Source organism: Malania oleifera, chromosome 5 (assembly GCF_029873635.1).
Source record: "Malania oleifera isolate guangnan ecotype guangnan chromosome 5, ASM2987363v1, whole genome shotgun sequence".
NCBI classification, from domain to species: Eukaryota; Viridiplantae; Streptophyta; class Magnoliopsida; order Santalales; family Ximeniaceae; genus Malania; species Malania oleifera.
This window is the reverse complement of record NC_080421.1, coordinates 77220236-77246083: the sequence shown is the minus strand read 5'-3', so window position 1 is coordinate 77246083 and position 25848 is coordinate 77220236. Positions and strand designations below refer to the sequence as shown.

Genomic DNA, 25848 nt, shown 5'->3' with positions numbered 1-25848 from the left:
ATGACATAATTTAATGTAAAATATTTAAAGAGTTAATTAAAAATTTTAATTATATTTTAATTAATTTAAAATTAAACAAACCTAATTTTGTAAAATTAAACAAAAAAAAAAAAAAAAAAAATGGAAAAAAGGAAGAAAGAAGCACGTCAATGTGAAAAGAAAAAGAAAAGTTGTAGGCCTGTAACACTAGTTAATCATATTTAAAATTTTTGTAGGAAAATTTTAATTTATAAAATTAAAAATATATAATTATAAATTGAGCTTGGAGGGTTGGGATTGTATTTTTTTTTTTTTTTTGAATTTCATGTAGAGCAGAACAAATCTGGGCATGGAATACCTATAAAAATCATGTAAGCTTTTATGTCACTTCACCCTTCCATCATAATGAACCATTTTTACTTTTAAAAAGTCATGTTCTCATCCCAATTACCATACATACATGCTTGCTACTACATAGATAGAAGGCTAATTTAATAATTTGATTTTTCTATTAAATGTAAATATATATAACATGACAACTTTGGAACTATCCAAAATTTTAGGTGATTTACTTCTTTGATTTGATATTTGTTCTGTAAGTTTAGTTATAAGCAATCAAGTAGGCATGCAGTAATTGCCAAAACAGAATTCGCTTCTGCTGTCAGAGAGAGAAAAAAACGTTTCATGCAAAACTCATAGGATCATCCAACAAGATTTGGCTGGCACGTGCCAATAAGCGGCAGCCTTGTTGTTTAAAACTTGTCGGATTATCTAGCGAGTTTAAGGCCACATTAAAGCGGATAAAAAAGTTTCTATCGTTATTTAATATTTTATTATAAAAAAATCAAAAAAAGGGGAAAACTCGAATGACTTCAGCCATATTTGAGAAACGTCAATTTGAGAAAAAATGTTTAGATATTTTTAAATAATTTATATTAAAAAAACATTAAAATAGGAAAAAACTCGTCGTGCCAGTCTTCAAGCAGCATTTTTTTTTTTTTTTTCCGCATAACGACTGCGGCGGCGGGGAACATTACCCGCATCAAATGCTTCTGCTCTCTTCTTCCTCCTCTTCAGAGCTGCTTCTTAGCGTGCTCTGTCGACTGCATAAATCATCAGAGAAAAATGGCGTTAAAGCATACGCTGGTATTGAGGAACCTATTCCTTGCTTCCGAAAGCACCCACACCTCATCTTCATCGCCGTTCCCAAACCCCATTTCTTCCCTTCGTTTCCTCACATCTCCTTCTCAACCTAAAATCAAGCGGCTCGGTTTCAATCGCTCCGTTGAGTACAACGGCCACCACCACGAGCAGTCGGTCTACCCCAAGCCCTCGGAGATTCCGTGGAAGAAAGAGCTCTGTAATGCGGTGCACCTCATCGGCATTGTCGGAACGCCTGTCCAATTAAAGCATCTCAGCTCCGGTAAAGTCCTTGCCTGGACGCGCCTGGGGTTCAAGAAATCTGCCACTGACACTATTTGGTATAATACTGAATCAAATATATAGGGATACTTTTACAATTACATATTGGATTTTGGGTTACCTTTGCTTTTCATCCCGTGTTGGTCTTCAATTTTATATCAGGCCTGTTTTGTTGATTGGTTTTGAATAAGGAATGCATTTGTTTGTGTGGTAGTGATAGATATTGAAAATTGACCCAGTTTGTAGTTAATCTTATTATTTGGTTGATGTCATTAGTAGGAACTGTAGTTTTACTTGAGTACTTTATTGGCTCCATTAGTCTATGGGTTGTATATTTATATTAATCAAGTTGTTAACTTCATTTTCCATTTTTGTGCCAACAAAACTAGTGTTTTGTGTGTGTGTGTGTGTGTGTAAAGAGTAGGTACTTGAGCAAGCAGTGTTGCTTAGCTGGGTGGGGGAACACGATGAAAGTGAGAAAGTCAGTGGAAAAATGGGAACACAATGAAAATGAGAAAGTCGGTGGAAAAATTTTTCAGTTGGGAAACAGAAGAAACAATCCCTAGCAGAGGGTGAGGAGAAGGAATTGTTAGAAAAAATGAAGAGGCTTTTGGTGTGAAAGAATAATTGGAAGAAGTGTTAGTCATGCTTCCGGAATATTAGAGAACTGAACAAAGGAAAGAGGCCAAAGGCAGAGTGGAAAGGGAAGAGAAAATGCAGTAACCGTGTGGGTTGGAGTCTTCCTTTGGTTTTATAAATGCTAAATTGAGTCTTATTTTAGTCTGCTCTTGAGACAACCTCGTCATATAATTCTTTGAATTTAGCAAACAAATGTTGAATTGCGTGGCACTATTCAACTGTTTTTGGTAAGGCTCATGTGTTGTTATAAAGAGTCTTACAATTTCAAAAGCTGTGAAGCACCACTGCATGTTTTTTTTTCCCCATTGGCTTGAAAGTGGTTTTCTGATGACTAATTAGAAGAGGTTCTTAGGTGAAGCTTTATATGGAAGATAGATGATGTAAAAAGAAATTTTGTCTAGAAGCATTAAAAGGGTATTGCTTCCCTTAACAACGGGAGTTAGCTTTTCCACCAGGGCCATGCCTAAGGAGGCCTTATATAATCAGATACCTAAAAATGGAAGGACCTAAAGTGGACTTGTAATATTTATTTAGTTACTTATTGATTTATCCTTTCTTCCCTCATCCTAGGACATACAATATGCCACTTACTAATGGGATAATTTCTCTAAAACAAGCAATAGGCTTTGGATCGTTTACAAATATTGTGCAACTATGCCTACAAATGAGTTGAGTCTAACCGAACTTTGCTATGCTCAAGCTTGTTTATTAAAATTTTAATTGAGCTTGAGTTTAAACCAATCGCAAAAAAAACTTTAATATGTTTGCTCAAGCTTGTTTATTATGCAAATGAACGAGCTCATGAGCCCTTACAAAATTGAACTACTAAGATGGTCATGAAGGGTTTGGTTCTTTTGAAGCCTCCAACTTTAAAGTGTGAGAGGTTTTTAGGGTTTTGTTAGGTAAAAAAGTGAAAAGGGGCTCTTACTAATATTGCCTTGGAGTTTTTGTCCCTCACGTCCAATTAGTCCCAGCTTTTAAGCGCACTGCATTCTATCAACCCCAATTCGGCCTTATTAAATTAGCCCATAAATGAGTCTAATCCAAGTCTATTAAGTGAGCCCACATTGTGCCTATAATTGAGTTGTTTGCAAGTCAAAATGATCAAGCCCATTCGTGTTTAGATTTGGCTCGTGTGTATCAACGAGCCGCAAAATTGGACTTGGGAATCACTCATTTATATGATGAACGAGCCTGAGCGAGCTCTTATTGAGTTGAGCTCCTAAGTGGCTTGGTTCACTTGCAGCCCTACGTGCAACCACGTATGGAGTGAATAGGATATAATATTTCATCCCCTAGTCTCTCTCACCCTGTCAAAAAAATGGTGTCTTAAAAGTCAGGAGTTGAACTAGATTAGTTGTGAATGATCTTTCATCAAATACAACCAAGTCATTTTGGAATAGTCATTGACAAAAGCAAAGAAGTATCGAAACTTCAACTTTGACGTGACACATCTAGGACCCTAAACATCGGAATGGACTAACATAAAAGGGGTAACAACTTTTTATTGGCTCGGGAGGCAAAGGGAGCACGATGATGTTTTCCTAATTGACAAGACTTAAAATCGAGGGTAGACATGGAACTCAGAGTAGAATCTAGCTATTTTAACTTGTCCAATGATGGATGACAAAGGTGACAATGGATTTGATGTGGTGTGACAGCAACACTACGAGCAATAGGAGAAGAGAGCGACTCAAGGTAGTAAAGTCCATCAGCCTCACGTCTTGTGCCATTTGTCTTCCTCATCTTCAAATCCTAATAAGAACAGAATTAGGAAAGAAGGTTACAGAGCAATTTAGTGACTTCGTAATTTTACTAATAGACATGAGATTAAAGAGAGTTTAGGAATGTAGAGAATAGAAGAAAGAAAGATGGAGGGAGTAGGATTCACTGTTCCTATTCCTTTGGCAGCAATAGTGAGCCCATCAGCAAGGATAACTCGAGGTAGATTTGTAGAATATTGGAGAGTAGAAAAGAAGTTGGTGACACTTGACACACTTGTGGGATTTGGGAACTCCATTCCAACACATACAACCTCGATAGAGCAGCAAATCAAAAACACACAGTGGACACCATGCTTTTCAAATTCACCAACTCGTTCCCAACATAAATAACCTTCGACAACTGATGCAAACCACAAGCCGCCAATGTACTAATTTAAAAACACAGCAAATACCCCTTTCAGACTCAATGAACTCAATAAACATTGACAAACAGCTTCGACAAGCACCAAACAACAATTTCTCTTATGTCGTAAATGAGCAACTGAAAAAGGTAAAGATCTTTGAACAAAAAAAATCACAAAATACTTCAATGATGTGTTTATAGAGGGATTCGAGCCCTGTTGGAAGAATTCAGGTCAGAAACATGCCAGAAATTTGTTTCACCTGCCAGTGTGTGAGGCATGGTTCGAAATCGCGATTGTGGGTAACGTCATGAAACGGTCGCGGGTGTTGCGGGTCGCGGGAGACGCGGGTGTTACGTAACGGTAAGCGGGCGTAACGGTCGTGAATTTTTTTCATACATGCACAACCATGCCAAAATTAAAAAATAAGCATGAAATCCATTAATACATGATTTTTAATGAATTTTGAAGGCTTTCATTCAACCTACAAATGCTTTTTAATAGGCATTATGATTTTTATATTAATTTTAGTGCGCTGTTTACAAAAAAAAGCATATTTTTTTTATAGTTTACATTACTTTAATGAGTAAAAAGATGTAGAAATGTAAGAATCAATTAATTAAAGTAATAAAGTTACTAAAAATGAATCAATACTCAATAGACTTAATACTCAATATACACATTACACATACATGAATTTAAAAAGTGATTAATATCAAAATCAATAAATAGTTGAAAATATATGAATACAATATTACAAATTTATAACATAACACATGTCACCACCAAAAAGAATGACGTGGAGGGTCTTCATAATTTGCATCTGTATCTTGAGATTGGGATGGGAAATTATCTCCTCATTCTTGTGGAAATACATAGTTGAATGAACCCAAGTTTGCGTCATTTTGTTGTTGCTCTTGAAAATGTACTGATGATGAAAATTCTCCTGAATAATGTCTATAAGTTGGGGCTGGAGCTGGCTCTAGGTAGTGTGTAGAAGAAGACTAACTAGATCCTGAGATTCCTGATCCACTGGGATAAAAATGTGAGTCACGAGATGCATAATGTGGATATGCTGGATGAGATCCATATGATTGTGATGATGAACCATCTAAACCAAAGTCGCCAAAACTACGAACCACACCATATGAATCTTCAGTAGAATCACTAGGGTCACCACGAGCACTCCTTCTCCTGGGTTGTGAAGATTGGTTCCTTGGAGGAATACCCAAGTCATAATTTTTTGGTATGTCATATAGTCTATAAGGATCAGAAGGATATATATCCCTTGCAAATGATGTCCCTGTATCATATCCATAATTATATTCTACACCGCTGCCTCCACCACCACCACTGCCACCCCCCCAACCCCAGCTCCAGCACCACTATTACCATCATCATCACTTGGTGGGCTCAAACCAAGATTGTCATCACTTTGTGTACGTTCAGGGCTTGAACTTGAATCATCATGCGCGTTTATTGGTGGTTGATCACCTCCTTCTGTAGTACCACCAACTTCTTCATTTAACCAATTTGAATTGTCCTGACCGTCGAGTAGTGGTGTCTCTCTCTCTTCTAACCATTGACTTAAAGGATCATCTTCTTCGAAAATGTAGTCCAAATTGATAGGATTGAAACCCTCTTCAATTTCTCGTTGGCTTCTTCTCATTGTATGTCTTAACTTTAACCTTATGTTGTAATGTACAAAAACAAGTTTTTGTAGTCTCATGTACTTTAATCTATTTCTTGTTTTTGTATAGATGAGGCTAAAGGTGCTCCAATTACGCTCACAGTTCGAAGCTGATGTGGTCTGGCTAAGAACTGTAATTGCTATTCTTTGGAACTCAGGAGCACACAAGCTATAATGAATCCACCATTCAGCTGCATGAATAATTAAAAAGAGTTTTATGTTAGTATAGCGTATATTTCAAAAGTCAAATTTGAACACAAAGAGAGAAAATAGAGTCATTCTCCATTATTTAGCTATATAGCCATATTTACCAGGATTTGTTTGTTTCACTGCCCTTTGAGCCAATAGGGTTCCAAAAGTCTCCTGCCTATCTTGATATAACAACAACTAAAAAAGGATGATTGTGAAATATAATTAATTAATTAGATGTATTAATAATTATTCTTGAAAGTATTACAGAATACTAGAACAATTCATTATTCAATTTAATGGAACCAATACTTACTTGATTAATAGCCCGAATTTGAGTATCTATATCGGGTACCAACTTAGTTATCACTTTTTTAACTCCATCCATGACTTCTCTAGCAACTTCAGGAGAGGGTGGGGCACCATAAAGAAATTGTGGGTTCAAAAAATACCCTACAATTAAATTTAGAAACATATTAATCAATAGTTTTCTAATGCAACTATGCATAATTTAAAAGTTAAAATAATAAGAAATTGTATTTGATTTACACTTACCAGCAGCGTGCAAATCTTGGTGCAACTGAAAATTCCACTGGTTGTCAATAATTTTCCAATAGTCTTTGTAAAACTTGCAATCTTTTTGAATGGCCAACTTCGCCCTATCAATTGCCTCGTATATGAAGCCCATGGTTGGTTTTTCATCACCATCAACCAATTTAAGAACTTTCACCAAGGGTTCTTGCACTTTAATTATACCAGAGGCCTTTTGCCAAAACTCTTTGCCTAAGATAATTTTCTTTGAATCATATGCTGGGCCTGATTTTGCCATTCCAAACCTTGAGTTTTTCCAAGCATCAGATGTAAACATTTCCCTTAGTGCTTGTTTATGCCTGACAATAGTCTCCAAAGCAATGAAATTTGTGGCAAATCGAGTGATGGCAGGGCGAAGTAACTCTCTATTATTTGTGAATTTCTTCATGAAATTCACTATCCATGTGTGGTTGTAAATAAATGAGGTTATTGTTCTTGCATCTTCTAAGACCTTCTTCACGTTACTTTTCTTACCAATATCTTCAAGAATAAGGTCTATGCAATGAGCCGCACATGCTGTCCAATAGAGATTGGGCCTCTTCTGCATTAATAATTTTCTTCCTGCCTTCATTGCAGCTTCATTATCAGTCACTACTTGGACAACATTCTCCTCTCCAATTTCTTCAACCACCTCGTCCATTAATCTGAAATGAAGTTATAGATTCAATAATTACTACTATTTAATTAAAAACATGCAAGTCCATAATACTATTTGCATATACAATTAAAATTAGAAAATTACCTGAAATAATATTTAACTGTTCTGCTTGGCACATCAGAGGCATCAACTGATTTTTGAAACAAGGTGCCTCTATCGCAATAAACTAAAAAGTTTATAATGTGTTTTCTAGTTGGTCCTGACCAACCATCACACATAAGTGTTACACCTCTATCCTTCCAAATTCCAGCAAAAGAAGTTATATAATTTTTCATTTCTTGATATTCTTGCTCCAAATAAATTTCAGATATCTCATAGGGTGATGGACCCTTCACCCCCTTTCCAACCTCTGCAGCAATATCAAGCATAGGCTGCATAAATGGAGAGTCAGCTACATTCGCTGGAATCCGATTATAAATTAGGAATTTTCCAACCGCTTTTCCTAATTTACTTCTTAAACCTTTCAGTAACTTTGTGTTGATTTTTGGTTGTTTCGCACTCTTGCTTCTTTCTAAAATAGGATCCATTGCCTTTAGTCTAGCTTCAGGGGCATCAGGATTGATCCATTGTTGTCCACTACCTCCAGCTTCTCGACCACTATAAGATCGAGCTCCTGCTCTATTGAAACCACTGGTAGCACCACTGCCAGAGCCACCTCCCTTTTCATAAATATTACCCCTTCCAGTTGTTCTTGCTCGAAATCTTTGTCTCTCTTTCCATTGTTGTTGTGATCGTATGCTTTCTTGTCGAGCAAATCTCATACTTTCTTCTTCCAAGTCTTTTTCATCGCTCAAATTCTCAAAATCTCCTCTAATTTGGGCTTCTGCTTCTTCTTGCCTTTTTTGTTTATCTCTTTTCTTCTCAGCATACTGTTGTAGATGTTTCATCATTTGTTCTCTTACTTGTGTGGTCACATTTGAGCATCCAGCTACTTGACCCTTTTTATGTGCCAAGTGTTGTTTTAAGCGTGTAATGCCCCCTTTGATTATCTTCCCATATAACTTACACATAATAACATGTCTATTACCGTCCACCGCAGTACCAAAATGCCATCCAATATCCTCACTAGGTAAGTTTTCATTTCCTCTATCACGTGACATATTGATAGACTTAATTTGATGATCTCTACACAAAACATAAAGAAAATACAAAGTTACAACCTTTCTACAATGACAGGAATAATATAATTAGTAATTTAGTAAATATTAAATAATAAGTACTAAATAGTCCTAATTTTAAATACTTATTACATAAAAATAAAGTATAATATTTGATTAAAAATAATAAGTAATGTTTATTATTTTTATATTTAAATAAACAAAATTATAAAATATTAGATATTTTATTACAAAAAAAATATATTCCTTTATCTTTAAAAAGATATTTTCATTATTTTTTATAGCTTGATTTTATTTTCATTTATAACTATAAGAAATTAACGTTGTAATTTTAAAGGTAAAAAAGTTTTTTGCTCTACTTTCATATACATCACAGCATCACAAATAGAGATCCATACATTACAAATTGACTATTTAATTTTTTAAGCATTTTCTCAGTATATGGATTAAAATTAAAATTTTCTACAAATTCCAGTAGTAATTAGTAAAAATTATATTTATTAATGTATTAACTATTAGGTTAATTTTTTTTTATCAAGTTATCAATTTTTACTTTATTTGATAACTAAAAACAAAAAATAGATGTAAACATTTATTTTACCTAATTTTAAATTTAAGGTCAAAATGATGTTTTAAAACTTAAAAAATATTAATAAATAGGGTCACCCTACTCAAGAAATGGCAAGTAGATACACATGTAACATAAAATGGGTGACAGATGTTATTTAATTTTTTTTTCTTTTATAATATGAATATTATTTAATATTTTTTCAATAGATGGGAGTGAATATGATATCTTCTTTATCAAAATGACCACTTTGTCCTGCTGACATAAATAGTATGTTAGCCAATTGGTGCCATGAATTAATTTAGTTCTATAAGTTTGGCAAATCCTAAGACTAAATATTATAATAATTGTGCAGAGTATTCCTTGGAATTCTTTAAGAATGGTGAAAAATAGAGCTCAATTAAGCCTAGATAATATAAAATGCCATCACATGGATGTCTTGTGTACATACATTAATTTAATGCTTTGTTTACGATGGTGATTGGTGAATGCAGTAGTGGATATTCAAATATTATTATAAAAAAGGCTTCAATTATTATTGGTAAATATTAATTATTTACTAACCTTAGAAAATATTAATGATATACTATTAATAATTGCTTGCTATGTCATGGAATTAATTTTCATAATTATCTTTCAAAAAATATAATACAATTAAAATATTTATAAATTAAGAAAATTTTATTTTACATAATTATTAATGATTTCTAATTTTTTACTCTATTAAATTACTTTTTTTTTTAATTCAATTTAACAAACCTATTTTACAACAAAATATAATTTAAAAAAAAAAAACATAATGATAAGTGCTGTGGGTGTTAAGTGTTGAGTGTTAGAGTGTCTCATATGCTGGGGCCTGGGAGTCGAGTCAGACCGAGAGAGGGGAGGGATTCGAGGGAACTCGGAGGAGCCTCGAAGGAGCGAAGGCTGCAAAGCACAAAGCAGCGATGACTCCAAGCTGTGAAGCTGAAATCGAGAGGTTGGCTGGTGGCGACTGCGACGACTGGCGGAGGAAGGTGCCGACGGGCTATCGGCGACTCGCAGGGGCGGCGGAGCTGCTGTAGACTTGTCGCCGGTGACTCGCCAAGTTGCTGCAACTGCAAGTCTGCAATTCCTGAGTCCTGGAAGGCTGCGAAGTGCGAAGATGAGTAGATCTGCTCGGTGTGCTCACTCTCAGGCTTCGAAGCCTTCTTATTGCTTCGGCCAACAAATTTTCAAGGTCAGTTTGTAACTTTCCATTTTACCCTTTGAATGGCAGATGGGTGTGGGGACTGGGGAGAGGGGGAAAGCAGCGCTGCTGCCTGCTGCCTGCAGCAGAAAGCCTTCAGCGAATCTGCGATCTGTCGGCCATGTAACAGACCGTTACAATATGTAACGTTGGGGTATCGGCTGTTACGTGCCGTTACGGCTGTGAATTTTTTCCGAACCGCATTATCGGCCCGTATTGGTTTCGGGGTTACGTATCGGCCGTTACACTACGTAACGGCCGTTATTTAAAACCATGGTGTGAGGTCAGCCCTGGCAGCCTTCAACTGGCACATGAGGGCACGTGGAGAAGCTGCTAGAGATGAGATTTCAGTTGGGGGCATATCAGCAGTGTCTGTGGGTGACTATAATGTTGCTTTTGCAGGATCTATTGTAGATTTTATGTACCTGAACTGACAGTGTCGCCTAGCAATTTTCCTGCGACTTCTCTAGCTTCTGGCAGCTGCTGGCAATTTTTTAGGGATATAATATTGCTGGAAATTCTTCTTCAATGGTAGACATGCAGCAGATTTAGGGTTTTGGGCTTCCATTTTGATGGTGGCTATGACAATTAGGGTTTAGCCGTTTAGGTCTTAGAATCTTGCTCTGATACCATGTTGAATAATTGGGTGAAATGGAAGACCTACACACAATCATAGGTCTCTCCCTTTATTTACAATACATGTCAAAGTACTACAATGACCATAATGCCCTTACTAATGCTTGCTTATTAACATAACACTCACACTAACAATGCTAATGACTAAGACAACCATCACAATTACAATTTCACACCACCAAAAAACTAGCCTCAGAAACAACCAATCTCATGCATATGGAAAGGAAAGCTGTCCAAATCCTACAAACATAACAAATATATATGACCAACGAATACAAGAGTGATCATCAGGTTGGGTTGGGTCTATGCTGACCATGTTCCCTGGGAAAACTTGGAAATCTTTGTGTGGAAGAAACAACATTACGAGTGAAATGTATGAACATACTTATGTGAATGTTTTTGTGTCTCTGTATCTATATGTATGAACATGTGACATATGCATTTATCATATATTTATATGCTGTGCATATGAATGGAGAAATACCTGTACCTGGGTTCTGCAAATTAAAAGGCTTTGAAATTTTGTAGGAGCCACTCTCAACCACATGTTGGACCCACACTTCTATAATATTTGGTGCAGTATTAGCCAAGAGCCACGCATCTAGGTGATGTGGCACGTACACCTAAGAGTTCTGCTCTTATGTATGTATGCGTATGTAAGCTTGTCATGCATATACGTTTGTATGTTGCGTGCATGGACGGATGTTTGTGTTATGTATCGATATGCATGTGTCTATGCATGTGTTGTGAGGAGCAAGATTGGTTTTTTCAATTTTTCTATGATTTTGACTGTAATCTGAATTTGATTTTGGGCTAGGAACCTGGATTCAAAGAGTGGACTAAAATGGAAATCTGGTTTACTTGGAGTCAAAACCAAGGGTTAGGAATCTGAATCAAGCATTTCATTTCCAATTCCTAGAGCCAATTCTCAAAATGCCACCTAGATATTATAGGATTCTGACTTGGGACTACTGGAAAAAAACACCTTAGATACTAGTTTCTAAAATTAAAAGGCCTAAATATTTTCAAAACATTTTCCCAAAGATTTGATCCTAAGACACCTACTGAGATAAATATCTAAGGAAAATAATATTACAATAATTTACCCCAAAAATAGCAATTAATATAAATTTCACAAAATTCCTGAAGTCGAGGGCTTTCAGCTTGAACTTGCATATTCTATCATACCCGGTTATGGTCTCCTCTGTTAAGGATGTATGTGTTCTTCTGATCTGTTTGCAAGTGAGCATATTTGGATGCTGCTGCTCATGTGAAAGCACCCACCCTGCATTACCATTTCTCATAGACGGGGAACCTTTATGCTTCTGTGAATGAATGAACAGTAGTACTTTCCTGAGCATGATGTATGTGAAGGCATGCAAAAAAAAAAAAAAAAAAAAAAGAGAAAAAGGAAAAACGCCATGAACATTTTACAAGCTTTTATATTATTCAGAAGTACTTTCATGTCTTTAAGTATTGTTTTTAATTACAAAAATTCGTTTTCCATTTATGTTAACAATCTGCGCCATCTTTAGTATAAGTCTCTGCAGTTATTTAGTCTCGTATCTCAACAAGGATGCAGTAACCTATGTAGCAGCAAATCTCCCGCCACCTGTCCATTTGTTTGATTTTGACAAAATGGATATTGGCAGCCCCAGCTTCAAACTGCATGTTTCAGATTGGGTTCTTAGTAAAATACACCTAATGAGTAAGGCAATTGGCATTTCTTTTGAAGGTTTCAAAGATAGAGCCACGTGTCTCTTTGAGGATATAGAAATTAAAAAGGGAGAGAGAGAGAGCGTGTAGCCAATGAGAAAAAGCAACGAAGTAGTTGCCAAAAGAAGGGCATGAGCAAGGAGCTGAGGAGGTTGGATTTCTAGTATGATAAAGCGGAAAGAGTCTCGTACATGGGAGTTGCTAGGAGCAGTGGGTCTGTCTCTAGCTTATGTTGAGGAAAATTGTGTCTTAGAATGCAAGGGGATTAAATGACAAAACTAAAAGAGCAGTTATAAGTTTGTTTCTCAACGATTGGGGAGGGGACATTATCTGTCTCAGGAAACCAAGATGGAATCCTTGAACAGCTGTGTTAGGATTCTCAAATCAATTGGATTTCTAGTTAATGTGTTAGGATTTCCAAATCAATTGGGATTTTCTGTTTAATGTTAAGATTCCCAAATCAATTGGGATTTCTAATTAATGTGTGATGATTTCCAAATCAATTGGGATTTTATTTAATGTTAGGATTATTTAATGTTGGGATTTTTATTTGATGTTTTAGGATCCCCAAATCAATTACGATTGAGTCCATTAAGGACTTGGATTGTGATATTTTACGTTCCTAATAGGAGTAAGATTTAACTGTTCAAGGCTTTTTTTCATTCAAGCAATAACATAATTCATAGCCTTTGGCTAATTTGGAGGCAAATCCACTTGAAATGATCAGCCTTATTTTCTCTCCATCCTTTCTTTCAACTTTTCCATTTTCTCTATGATAAAACCTTAGGGTCTTATATTTTGGTCTGAGAGTCGGCATTCTTGTGGATGCCGTTAGCCCACTAAAAAAAGCTAGATCTTGGAATTCTTGATCTTCACTCGTATGCAATGGTCTCAAAAAATTCAGCAGTCTCATATGAAGCTAGGCTTAAGGCTGAACTTAGCAATATGCTTAATTCTCATTTTGAAAAGATACAGGCAGCACTCTCTAAACTACTCGTTACATCTTCATATAAAGAGAGAGAAGATAATGCCTCTGTGTCAGCTAATCGTAAGGAGCTGCCATACATGCACAAAGGAGGTTACCAAGGAGAGCGTGATTATGGTCCTTCTTGTATGAATGAGTAATTTCGTTGGTGGGATAGTGATGACCCTATTGGTTAGGTTTCTAGAGCCGAAAAATACTTTTGCTCTCTTGTACTTCAAAAACATCAAAAGTTGAGATTGCTTCTGTTAGTTTTGGATGATGATTCTATTCAATGGTATGGCTGGTTTGAAGCTCTTTATAGAATGTCTTCTTGGGTAGAATTTGTTTTTGGATTACTTGTCCAATTTGGGTCCACTGGATATGAGAATATTGATGTAGAGCTTGCCAAAATATGCCAAACTAGCATTGTCTTGGAGTACCATACACGATTTGAGTGGCTATCAAATACGACTAAAGATTGGAATTAAAGCCAACTCATCGGTACTTCTATTGAAGGTCTCCTACCTGACATTCAACATGAGGTCAAAGTGCGTTGGCCCAAACTATGACTGGTGTATTTTCTTTGCATGGTTAGAAGAAGAGAAGTTGGAAGAGGAATGATGTTGCTCCAACAAGACCATTAGCAAGTAGAATGTCGGCAGCACTACTACACTACCTACTCCTTGCAATCCTCTTGCCAAATGATTGACTAAAAAGGAACTTAAAGAGCGAACGACAAACGGTTTGTGTTGCCATTGTGATGAAAAGTGGCATGGAGGGCATTGTTGCAAAAAAGGACGACTCTTGAATTTGATGATCGAACTAGTGGAGGAGCCAGAAGAGGTTGAGGATGACCCCACTTATTCATATTAGGAAGGTATGGAATCTGATGATAATGATGAATCTATCACTTCTTTGTTTCATGCTTTAGCTAAATATGCTAATCCTCAAACCATGAAAATTAGTGGCTTCCCAAAATGCCAACTTGTTTCCATCTTACTTGATATGGGTAGCACTAATAATTTTGTGGATGGTAAAATTGCTAATGACGAGCCTGTCTTGTGGAGCAATGTGAAAATTTGATGTGAAGGTAGCAGATGAAAGGACCTTGAAATGTCAAAGCAAATGTTTGAAGGTTAAACTTGCTATGCAAAACTATGGTTTGTATTTTGAATTCTTTTGCTGCTACTAGAAGACTATGAAGTGGTTTTGGGTATTGAATGGTTAAGGATTTTAGATGATATAGCTTGGAATTTCTCTAAACTGGTTATTGGCCAAAGAGTGACTCTTAAAGGTAAACCTTGTGGTAATGTCACTATAGTTTCAAGCCATCGTATGAAGAAGCTCCTTAAAAAGGGTGACACAGTTGCTTACAACTTTGAGTACCAAAGGAGTCACAACATCAATCTGGCTAGGATGAATGGCTATAATCTCTTATTTCAAAATTTTGTTATCTATTTGCGGTGCCACAGGGATTGCCACCTTAGTGAACATATAATCACCACATTCCTTTCTTGTCAAGTAGTGTCTGTACTAACGTTCGTCCTCATTGATATCCTTATTTTTAAAAAGCTGAAATAGAAAATATGGTGAAAGAAATGTTAGATGTTGGCATAATTCAACCAAGTGTCAGTCTATATTTTTCTCTTTACTTATTGGTGAAGAAGAAGGATGGCTCTTGGCAGATGTGTGTTGACTATCAAGCACTGAACAAAAGCCCTGTGAAGGATAAATATCCTATCCTTGATGTGGATGAATTGCTAGATGAGTTGGGAGGTACCTAGCAGTTCACCACTCAACTTGGGATTAGGCTATCACCAGATTCGGGTACATGAGGATAACATTTAGAAGATGGCGTTTGGAACTCACGATGACCATTATGAGTTCTTGGTTATGCCTTTTGGGTTATCCATTGCACCTTCAACCTTCCAAAGTCTCATGAATGACATTTTCTGACCTTACCTACGTAAGTTTGTTTTGATATTTTTTGATTATATCCTAATATATAGCTTATTTTTTTAAGATCATTTATGTCATTTGTGAACTATACTCACTGCTATTTGGGAGCATCATCCGTTTGTTAAGAAATCTAAATGCAACTTTGCTTAACTGCATGTGGAATACCTTTGGCATATTATTTACCAAGAAGGTGTTTCAGTTGACCCTTCTAAAATACAAGTGATGGCAATCTGGCCTATTCCACAAACAATCAAAATGCTATGAGGATTTTTGGTGTTGACTGGCTACTATATAAGTTTGTCAAGGATTATGGAAAGATTAGTGCTTCATTGACCACTCTACTAAAAAAGAATGCATTCAAATGGAGTGAGGAAGTTGAACAAGCCTTTGTCAAGCTTAAGCACACAATGCGCGCCACACCAGTTCTTTCCTTGACAGATTTCAGCAAGGTGTTCATCATTAAGTCTGATGCATCAATAGTTGGCATTGGTGCAGTTTTAATACAAGACAGATGCCCTATTACTTTCATCAATAAGACTCTTTCTCCATCCCACATTGGCATGTTTGTTCATGACAAAGAAATGCTAACCATTGTGCATACAGTTACAAAGTGGAGATTGTATGACATTTCCAAATCCGAATCGATCGCAAAAGGCTAAAATATTTTTTAGAGCAATGAACTCTTCTATGGAACAACAGACGTAGGTCACTAAGATGTTGGGCTATGATTGAGATTATTTACAAAAAAAAAAAGGACTAGGAATGTGGTGGCAAATGCACTCTTACGACTTCCTGAACAAGTTGAACTTATAGCTATTTTTTTATCTACATTTACTACTCTTGAACAAATCAAGAATGAATGGTGGCAAAATCTACTTTTGGGGCTTTTATAAACTTACTATATAAGGGGAGAATTTCATTAGTGCCTAATTCAGCCTATAAGAAAACCATACTGCAAGAATGCATCATTGGCTGCAGACCACTCTGGTTTTGTTAGAACCTACAAGCACATTTCTCAAGAATTTTACCAAAAGGGAATGAATGTGGTAGAATTTGATATTTGTCAAAGACAAAGGGGAAACCGTCGCGAGTTTAGGCCTTCTACAACCTCGTCTTATTCTAGAAGAAGCTTGGATTAATATCACCATGGATTTCTTTGAGGGACACTATCTTATCATGGTAAGTCTACTTCTTGTTGTAGAATGTCTCACAAAATATGCTCATTTTTGTGCCTTAACTCTCCCTCATACTACTATAAGTGTCGTTCGTACTTTTGTTGAGCATATTTGTCAAGTTGCATGGAATTCCTCAGTTTATTGTCAGTGATTGTGACAAAAGTCTTTACTAGGAACTTTTGGAAGGAGCTTTTCCATTTGCAAGGCATACAATTGAATATGAGCACTGCATATCATCCACAATTAGATGGGTAAAATAAAGTTATTAGCAAGTTCTTGGAGACTTATCTTTGTTGCTTTGTGACCAACGAACTGAAGGATTAGGTATGGTGGCTCCTATGGGCCAAATGTTGGTACAATACCACTTATCACTCCTCCATCAAGTTGAGTCCATTCGATGCTGTTTATGGTCAAGCTTCTTTTGTTCTTGCTAGGTATTGTTCGATCATCTATATTTGATCAAGTTGACAAGGAGTTACATAATTGAGACAAAGTGCTTAAGCCTTTTAAGGAAAATCTTGTCCCAACTTAGGCTCGTATGAAACAGTAAGTTGATAAGAACCATAGTGAAAGGGGATTCTCAGTGGGGGATTATTTCTCAGGTTACAACCTTTTAGAAAAATATCTATGATTTTTGTTCTTTAATGAAGTTGTCTCCTTGGTTCTAGGGTCTTATAGGATTCTGGAGCTATAGGCCCTATTGCTTATTGTCTTGACTTATCAATAAGTTCTAAGGTACATTCAGTTTTTCATGTCTCCTGCCTCAAAAGGAAGTTAGGGGAGCAAGTTATTGTGTAGCACCACTTGCCTGATGTTGCACCTATTGGTGAGGTTCAAGTGCAGCCACAAGCAATTATGGATCACCAAGTGATCAAAAGTAGAAGTTGAGACATCACAGAAGTTTTAGTTCATTGGTCTTATTTACCAAATGAAGATGCAACTTGGGAACTTATCAATCCTTGGAGGAGAGATTCCTAGAGTTTATTGTTGCTCAGTCTTGAGGATAGGGCCGATTTGAAGGAGGCAGGAATGTTGGGATTCCCAAATCAATTGGGATTTCTAATTGATATGTCAGGATTCCCAAATCAATTAGGATTTTCTATTTAATGTTAGGATTCCCAAATCAATTGGGATTTCTAATTAATGTGTTATGATTCCCAATCAATTGGGATTCTATTTAATGTTAGGATTATTTAATGTTAGATTTTTTTATTTATGTGTTAGAATTCCTAAATCAATTAGGATTGAGTCCATTAAGGACTTGGATTGGGATATTTTACATTCCTGATATGAGTAAGGTTCCCTACCCTGTATATATGTGACCGTACGGGGCTTTTTTCATTCAAGCAATAACATGATTCATAGCCTTTGTCTAATTTGGAGGCAGATCCACTCAAAGTGATCAACCCTATTTTCTCTTATTGCGTTCCTTTCTTTCAATTTCCCTAATTTGTCTTAAGATAAAACCTTAAGGTCTTATTGTCTGGTTGGTGAATAGTTTATGGGGTTTAAAAAGCTGCAGATTGATTGCGTTAAAAGCTTCTGGTTTACAGGGAGGAGCCTTTATCATGTAGAATGAATAGGTTGTGGAACTATTAGACCATTCCATAAATACTTTCTTGGTCTCTTGCTTGTTCAATACTTTGGATGACAACTTCCGCTGGATCTCCATTGGGGTCTATGGTTCAGGCGAAGGTGCTTCTAGGCACCTCTTTTGGAATGAGCTTGTGGATATTAGAGAAAAATGGGAGGCTCTGTGGGTTATCGTGGGAGACTTTGATTTAGTTTTGTATCCCCACAAAAGGTGGGAGATCCCTTGATTCTTCCAGCATGCAGGAGTTTCATGACTTTGTGAACACTTTCTCCCACATTGATATTCCCCTTATTGGAGGCTTGTTCATGTGATCTAACTCTGGAGAGTTCCCCCACCTATCACTCAAGGATTGATAGATTCGTATATTCTTCTGATTGGGAGGAGCATTTTCCAAAGTCTACTTAATCGTTACTCCCTGGACCCACTTTTGACCCCTCTCTTGCTTGACATGGGAGGAATTAGGTGGAGTCCCACCCCTTTCCGGTTTGAGAACATATGGCTTAATCATGAAGGTTTTGGCAATCTGATTAAGAATTGGTGGTCTTCCATGCAGATTGTATGGAAGGCCAACTATGTGATTGCCTTAAAATTAAATTTTTTGAAAGAGAAATTGAAGTGGTGGAACAAAAATGTCTTTGTCAATGTCACGCTAAAGAAGAATGAGATCTTGAATGACTTAAAGGAGTTGGATGACCAACAGTTTAAAGGGAGCTTGAATTTTGAGAATAGATCCAAAAGAGTTGCCCTTAAAAGAGCCTTTGCCGAAGACATCACTATAGAGGAAATATTTTGGAGGCAAAAATCTAAGGCCTTTTAATTAAATGCTAGGGATAGGAACACTGAGTTTTTCCATTAAAATGCTAATGCACAAAAAAAAGGCATCTCCGAGCCACAAGGCTCCCTACTTTGCGAGGGTAGGAGGAGGGTCGTCACAGTGTATGCAACCTTACCCCTAATTTTTTATGCAAAAAGGCTATTTCCTTGGACTTGAACCCATGATCAACCAATCACAAAGGAGCAACCTTATTGTTGATCCCAGGCCCACCCTCAGCATTGAAGATACAACTAGATGACAACAATTGAACTTGGGAGGGGGGTTGAATTCCTGGTGTAGGAAGGGGCCATTAAAAGGGATATTTGTAATTTTATAGAAATTTGTACAATGATCGGGAGCCTTGGAGGCCAACTATGAAAGTATTTCTTTTAAAATTCCAAGCTTCTCCATGATTCAGTAACTTGAGAGGCCCTTCAAGGAGGAGGAATTGTTTTAGCTCTTAACAACTGAAATGGGGACAAAGCCCCAAGCCCTGATGGTTTCAACATGGCTTTCTTTCAAAGTAATACATTCAAGCAAGATATCATTGGTGTTTTCAATGATTTCCATAGCTCTGACAGATTTGTGGCTAGCATCAACTCAACCTTTGTCTCATTGATTCCAAAAAGAGCAGGGGCTTTAAACATCAAAGATTTTCACCCCATTAGCCTTGTTGGTAGCTTGTATAAACTCCTTTCTAAAGTTCTTGCAATCAGGCTCAAGTCAGTAATTTCTAGAGTAGTTAAAAAACATCAACATGCCTTTGTTGCAGGCATACTGATCATGAATGCAGCCCTTATTGCAAATGAGGTTGTTGACACCTATTGAAGGAAGGAAGTAGCGACGTAGTTTGCTAATTGGATATGGAAAAGGCTTTTGATCATGTGAACTAGAATTATCTACTTTACATTCTCTGAAGGATGGGTTTTGGGGACATTTGGTGTAGTTGGATGAATCAATGCATATCTACAACCAACCTATTTTTCATTGCTCATTAATGACTGCCTCACAAAGTTCTTCAAATCTTTGTACAGTTTGTGTCAAGGGGACCCCCTGTCCTCCCTGACCCCCTACCTCCCTTTTGTTTATCTTGGTTATGGAAGTTTTGAGCCATATGTGAGTCAAAGCCAATGAAGATGGCCTGCTTCAAGGGCTTAGCATCAGAAGGAACAGTGAGATCTTAAGTTCTAATCTTGAGACCTTTCCCGTTTCTTACTTGGGCCTCCCATTGGGCGCCAAGTTCAAAGAAAAGGGTGTTTGGGATCTCATTGTTTGCAAATTTGAAAAAAAATTGGCTCTGTGGGAAAGGAATTATCTCTTAGAGGGTGGTAGGCTTACGTTCATCAAAAGCACCTTAGCCAATCTCCCGATCTACTTTATGTCTTTGTTCCCCATACTTAGTGCTGTTGCCAAAAGACTGGAAGGGATCCAAAGAATCCTTTGGGGGGTTGTTAAACAACCTATGCAAAAGGGAGGGCTTGGCCTTAATTGTCTCCTGACTCTCCTCCCTTTCAACAAGGCTCTTTTAGGAAAATGGTTGTGGAGGGTCATGTTTGAGAAATTATTTCTGGAGAGATGTTGTTGCACTAAATATGGCCTTCATTATGACAGCTGGATTTCCAGAGAGGTTAATGAAGGCTATGGCAAAAATTTCTTCTCTCACATCCACTTTAGTGTGGGAAATGGGGAGGACATTTTTTTGGCATGACATTTGGTGTGGTGTATTCCAGCTCTACTCTTCTTTCCCTTCCATTTACAGGCTTGCCTGCAAGAAAAATGCCCCCATTTTTTACCATCAGGAAAAGGCTAATAATGGGACCTTTTGGAACATACTCCTGATCAGGAATGTTTATGACTGGGAGATTGACACTCTTATTAATTTCTACAGCAGCCTTTATCATGTTTAGAGCCGTGCCTCTTCCAATCAGCTCGTTTGGACCCCAAGCAAAGAGGGTATTCTTTTGGTCAAGTGTTATTGTAATCTTTGCTGGCCAGTGCAATTTGTGACTAATTTTCCTCGGAAGCCTGTTTGGAAAACAGTAGCCCCTGTGAAAGTTGCTTTTTTTACCTGGGAGGCTGCTTTGGGGAAAATCCTCATCTTAGACAATCTCCAAAAGAAGGGTTTGACTACAGGGAATAGGTGTTATTTGTGCCTTAAGGAAGCGGAATTGGTGAACCACATGCTTCTCTACTGCTCTTGTACTAGGGAAATAGGTGATGGCAGCTTCATATGAGGATGAGATTTGGGCTAGGAAAGGGATCTGCTCCAACAAGTCCAAAAGGAAGGCTATTTCCTTGACCCCCCTTGCTATTTTTTGGGCTATTTCGAAAGAAAGGAACAGGAGGGCTTTTGAAGAAGAGCTTTCTTCTTTGCAGACTGTCTTGGATGGCTGGATGAATATGATCTCTAGTTGGCACAGTGGATTGTCTGGGAGAGACTTGTCTGCTATTCTTGATTTCCTTGATATACTCCCATGATTGGTGTTTTTCTTTTGTTCTTTTGCTGTTCTCTCTATACTGTTTGGCATCCCCATGAGGCCCTGCTTTCTCTAATGAATTTCCTTTTCTTTGCTGATAAAAAAAAAAATTAGCGATTCAACCTAGACTTCCTGAACTGATTGCTTTTTGAACAACTGAGCTACAATGCCCCAGTGAGCCCTTTTAAACTGCCTTTACTAATCATTGCCATACCATGTTACTGCCGCAGTGACATCTCTACTCCCATCATTTCCTTTAGCCACCACCTTATAGTGTGCATGTGTGCGCTGTGCGGGCTGTGCACTCTGTGTCCATTGGTAGCTTAAAAATTACAATTTCATTTCAAAGGTATGATTTTATTTAAGTATTGATTTCCCGAAAGTCATTTGAATAACTATTTTAGAACAAATGAACCAAACCGACCTTTCTCCATGATCAACACATATTTTCTTAGGTTGCTTTGATTCTCTCCAACTTCTGTCGTTACGTAGAATGTGGAATGTCCTGGTTTGTGGAATGGGAACGGGATCACGGCACTCATGTTCTAAAGTGTGGAACATTAAGGGTATACATAAATACACACACATACACACACATTTGTATAATTTGGTGATCATGTTGAGGTTTTTCAATATGTAGAAGAGAATTTCTGTTGAGAAATAGATTAATAATGACAAATAGAATTAAAATGTGATGATTCCCTACGTTTAACTGATTAAAAGTTATGTTATGTGAAAAATATTGAATTAAAACTTTGGATTGTTAGATTTAGTGTTTTGGAACAAAAAAAGTTCCACAATTTGGAATGTTCATACCAATACGTGGTTTGCTAGGGTGTTAGCCTTTTCTGATAACTAACTCCAACTGTTATGCCATCTTCCAAGAACAACTTATTCTTTCTGGTTTCAGAAGAAAGAAGGGAAAAGCTTGACCTTTCAGTTACATTAGGAAATGACTTTGTCATTGAATGTTTTGGTTTGCTTATCTGTTGATTAGGTTAAGATATTTCAGGCGTCTCTTGGATGCTAATGATGCTTCTATTTGAGGTTTTTGATCATTTCACCAGTTTGTGAAATAATTTTTTTCAGGATCAATTTGACATTTTGGGATGAGTTGGCACAAGTTGCTTTTCAACATGTAGAGAAAGGCAATCAGATATATGTTTTTGGTCGGCTGGTTTCTGATACTGTTGAAAATGATGATGGAAAGCAGCAGATATATTACAAGGTTATATGAATTTGGACATATTTGTTATTATCCTATATTCTCATTAGCTTATCCAAGTATATTATGATTTATGATTGTTTGTGATCTCTGGCAGGTTGTTGTTCAACAACTTAATTTTGTTGAAAGGAGCTTGTCATCAGCTGCTACGTATGATCGTGATCCTAGTTCCATGACAGCAGGCAGTACATATCTGATGTCTCTGGCTGACACTATCGCAGGATGTTTCTTTTGTTTGGATCATACTCATGTTCATTATTTTATGTCCTTGCAGGCAGAAAGCTCAGCAATGTTGCGGCAAGTAGTACTGGTTCCACTGAAGAGCTGTGGCAAGCCTTCTTTGCTAACCCTGTTGATTGGTGGGACAATCGGAAAAGCAAGGTAGTCCCATTTTACTTCGCTTACCAATAAGAAGGTAGCCTTTAGTTTTCTCACAATTAGAAAGGTTACAAGTATGTTTTTGCACTGTTGTATCAATGGCATTGAAATCTTCCTTGGTCTGGCATGTTTGTCATGTGGGTATGTGTTGTGTTTGTTTACGTGTCAATACTCTCCTTATGATCTTTGAAAGGAAACGGTGCATTTTCTCTGGATTGGCCATTTTTCCTTTGGTATTGAGCTTTTTATGATTGGACAATGTGCTTTGAGGTTCTGATTCGTATTTTAGTTAATTGCAGCTGGGATGCCTTGGGTGGCGGAAGAGACATCTTTTTGTGCTTTATTGCAAAGAATACAAACAATAAAAAAGCTGAACCATTTGTTCAAGATGATTCATTAAGATTTTATTGAAAAGCTGTATGGGAGTACTTCAAACTTTGATTTCATAATAATTGATCTGATAATTTCTTTGGTTGAAAACACTATGTTTTAACCCTAATTCATTGTTGTTCATGGCTTCACATAAAACCAAAATATCCGGATTGTGTTTGACCCCCTACTTCCATTTTGTCTATGTGATTTACAGAGAAACCCCAAATATCCAGATTTCAAACATAAAGATACTGGGGAAGCTTTATGGATTGAAGGCAAATACAATCCCCCATGGGTGAAGTCCCAATTGGCAATACTGGATTCAAGAATGGAGCCTCTTCATGATCAGGATGCAAGGATGCATGTAACCTCAATTGCTGGTGATGAGTTTATGCCATTCTAACTGCTTGTTTTGCTGATTGTTGGATACTGATGTCACTGGAATGTTTTCTTCGTATGGTTCTGATGTGTTGTTGGGCATAGTTTTGGAAGAATTTTGGCAGGATTTATTTTTGTAGAGTCTGTATTTGGTATATACATTGTGGGCTCATTATTAGTTGATCTTGTATTTTTTAAGCTTCAAACAAAGGATTTGATCAAATATGATCAGTGTAGTACTTGGAAATTTTGCGAGTATTATATTATTCCTGTGCAGATCAGGATTGATTTTACTATTAGTCTAGGATTTTATTGCTTGTTATATGTTTTTACCACATGTATCTAAACTAGAGGTTGCAATGCTTTAATTTAGGTTGTGATAAAATCTGCCAAGTCCAAGAGAAAACCAATATATTGTGTTGAAAAGCTCGAACATCAGCTGAACACCCATAAATCCATTAAGGTTCAAGTAGAAACCAAAAAAGCTGAGTTGTAATTTCCAACAAAATTCAAATTCTAAAATGCAAAATTCAAATTTTAATTTTGGTGGTAGGTTTTCAGTCTAAACTTCTCAACTGTCCTATTTTGAACAGGATTAGCCATTCAGGCAGTGGCGGGTGCAGGTGTGGTATCCTGCTAATTCAAATTGAAAGAATCTATAATCTTTTTTTTTTTCTTCTCTCAAATTCTGTACTTGGGATTGTTTAATGTTCCTTGTTTATTCGGGGGCAATTATGGTCATATCTAGCCTTTGCTAATGCTGTTCATGGCTGCCCTTATACAATTGCTTTCCCACTCATTGGGGTTCTTTTGGGGAGTTCCATTGTCAGATCTTTACAAGGATAAGAAGGGGCTTTGTTGTAACTGTTTTCTTACTGTTTTTAGGAGGATATTTTATCCTCCTTTTTTATTTCTCTCTCTTTTATGTTAATGAACTTTTCTATATAAAAAAAAATCATAAATAATACATAATTCTATATTTGGGGCTTTTTGAGAAAAAGATGGGGTGGGATATGGTATCTATGCACATATTTCCTTTGTAAACATGCTAGGGGTGAATATTTTTCATGAGTTTAATATAGTGATTAGTGAACCTTTGTCGTGCAAGTAGCTTGGACGATGTTGGGTGAAGTTACCATATAAATCAAGAGAAATTTTAATCTTGGGTGATGTCATTGTGGAAATCGGTGTGAAATTCTTGGAGGTTTTTCAATGCTAAATTTATAATATTTGTGGATCTCCATGGTAGAATAAATAAAGCATAGAAAATTGTTTGATGTCATGACTTATATTTGATGCACTGTGGTATCCTCGAGCATCAAGTTCACTATAAGACTTTTTGGTTTGTACTATTTAGTAGAAACATTGGGCCACAAGGCTCCATTCTTTTCAAGGGTAGGGGGAAGGTCGTCATAGTATATGTAGCCTTACCCCTACTTTAATGCAGAGAGGCCGTTTCCTTACTCTTGAATAACTGGGTAAAATGGAAGATCTAACTTCAGTGATAGGTTTCTCCCTCTATTTATAACATATGTCAAGTCTAGTTCAAATGACCATAATACCCTTACTAACTCTCACTTGCTAACATAACTCTAATGCATAACAATAATGCTAAATGACTAAATAACAACTAACACTCCCCTTTAAGCTGGAGCATATATATCATATGCTCCTAACTTGTTACAAATGAATTTCACACGAGCACCTCCCAAGGCTGTATTGAACAAATGAACAAGTTGAAACTCATACTTGACATGTGCAGTTATAATGAGATTTTGTGTAAGTTTCCTTGAATAAAGTGATCAACTTCAATGTGCTTTGTTCGCTCATAGAAGGCTGGGTTGGAGGCAAATTTATAGCAGTTTGATTATCACATATCAACTCCATAGGCTGAGAATATGGAAAACCTAATTCTTTCAACATATTTTTTAACCAAACAAGTTCGCATGTAGT

The 25848-nt window shown here is 36.8% G+C and overlaps 1 protein-coding gene across 2 annotated transcripts; it reads left to right on the top strand.

Annotated features, from left to right (window-relative positions):
- Window positions 1-939: 939 nt before the first annotated feature.
- LOC131154806 (protein OSB1, mitochondrial-like) lies at window positions 940-24188 on the top strand. Of its 2 annotated transcripts, none has more exons than XM_058107564.1 (5): window positions 940-1460; window positions 22632-22770; window positions 22865-22952; window positions 23042-23148; window positions 23732-24188. In XM_058107564.1, exons 1-5 carry the CDS (start codon window positions 1105-1107, stop codon window positions 23918-23920), a joined length of 879 nt encoding a protein of 292 aa, XP_057963547.1. In that variant the 5' UTR covers window positions 940-1104; the 3' UTR covers window positions 23921-24188. The 2 variants fall into 2 exon arrangements, with proteins under 2 accessions (XP_057963547.1, XP_057963548.1); XM_058107565.1 differs by having other exon boundaries at window positions 951-1460; window positions 22865-22949.
- The last annotated feature ends 1660 nt before the right edge of the window (window positions 24189-25848 follow it).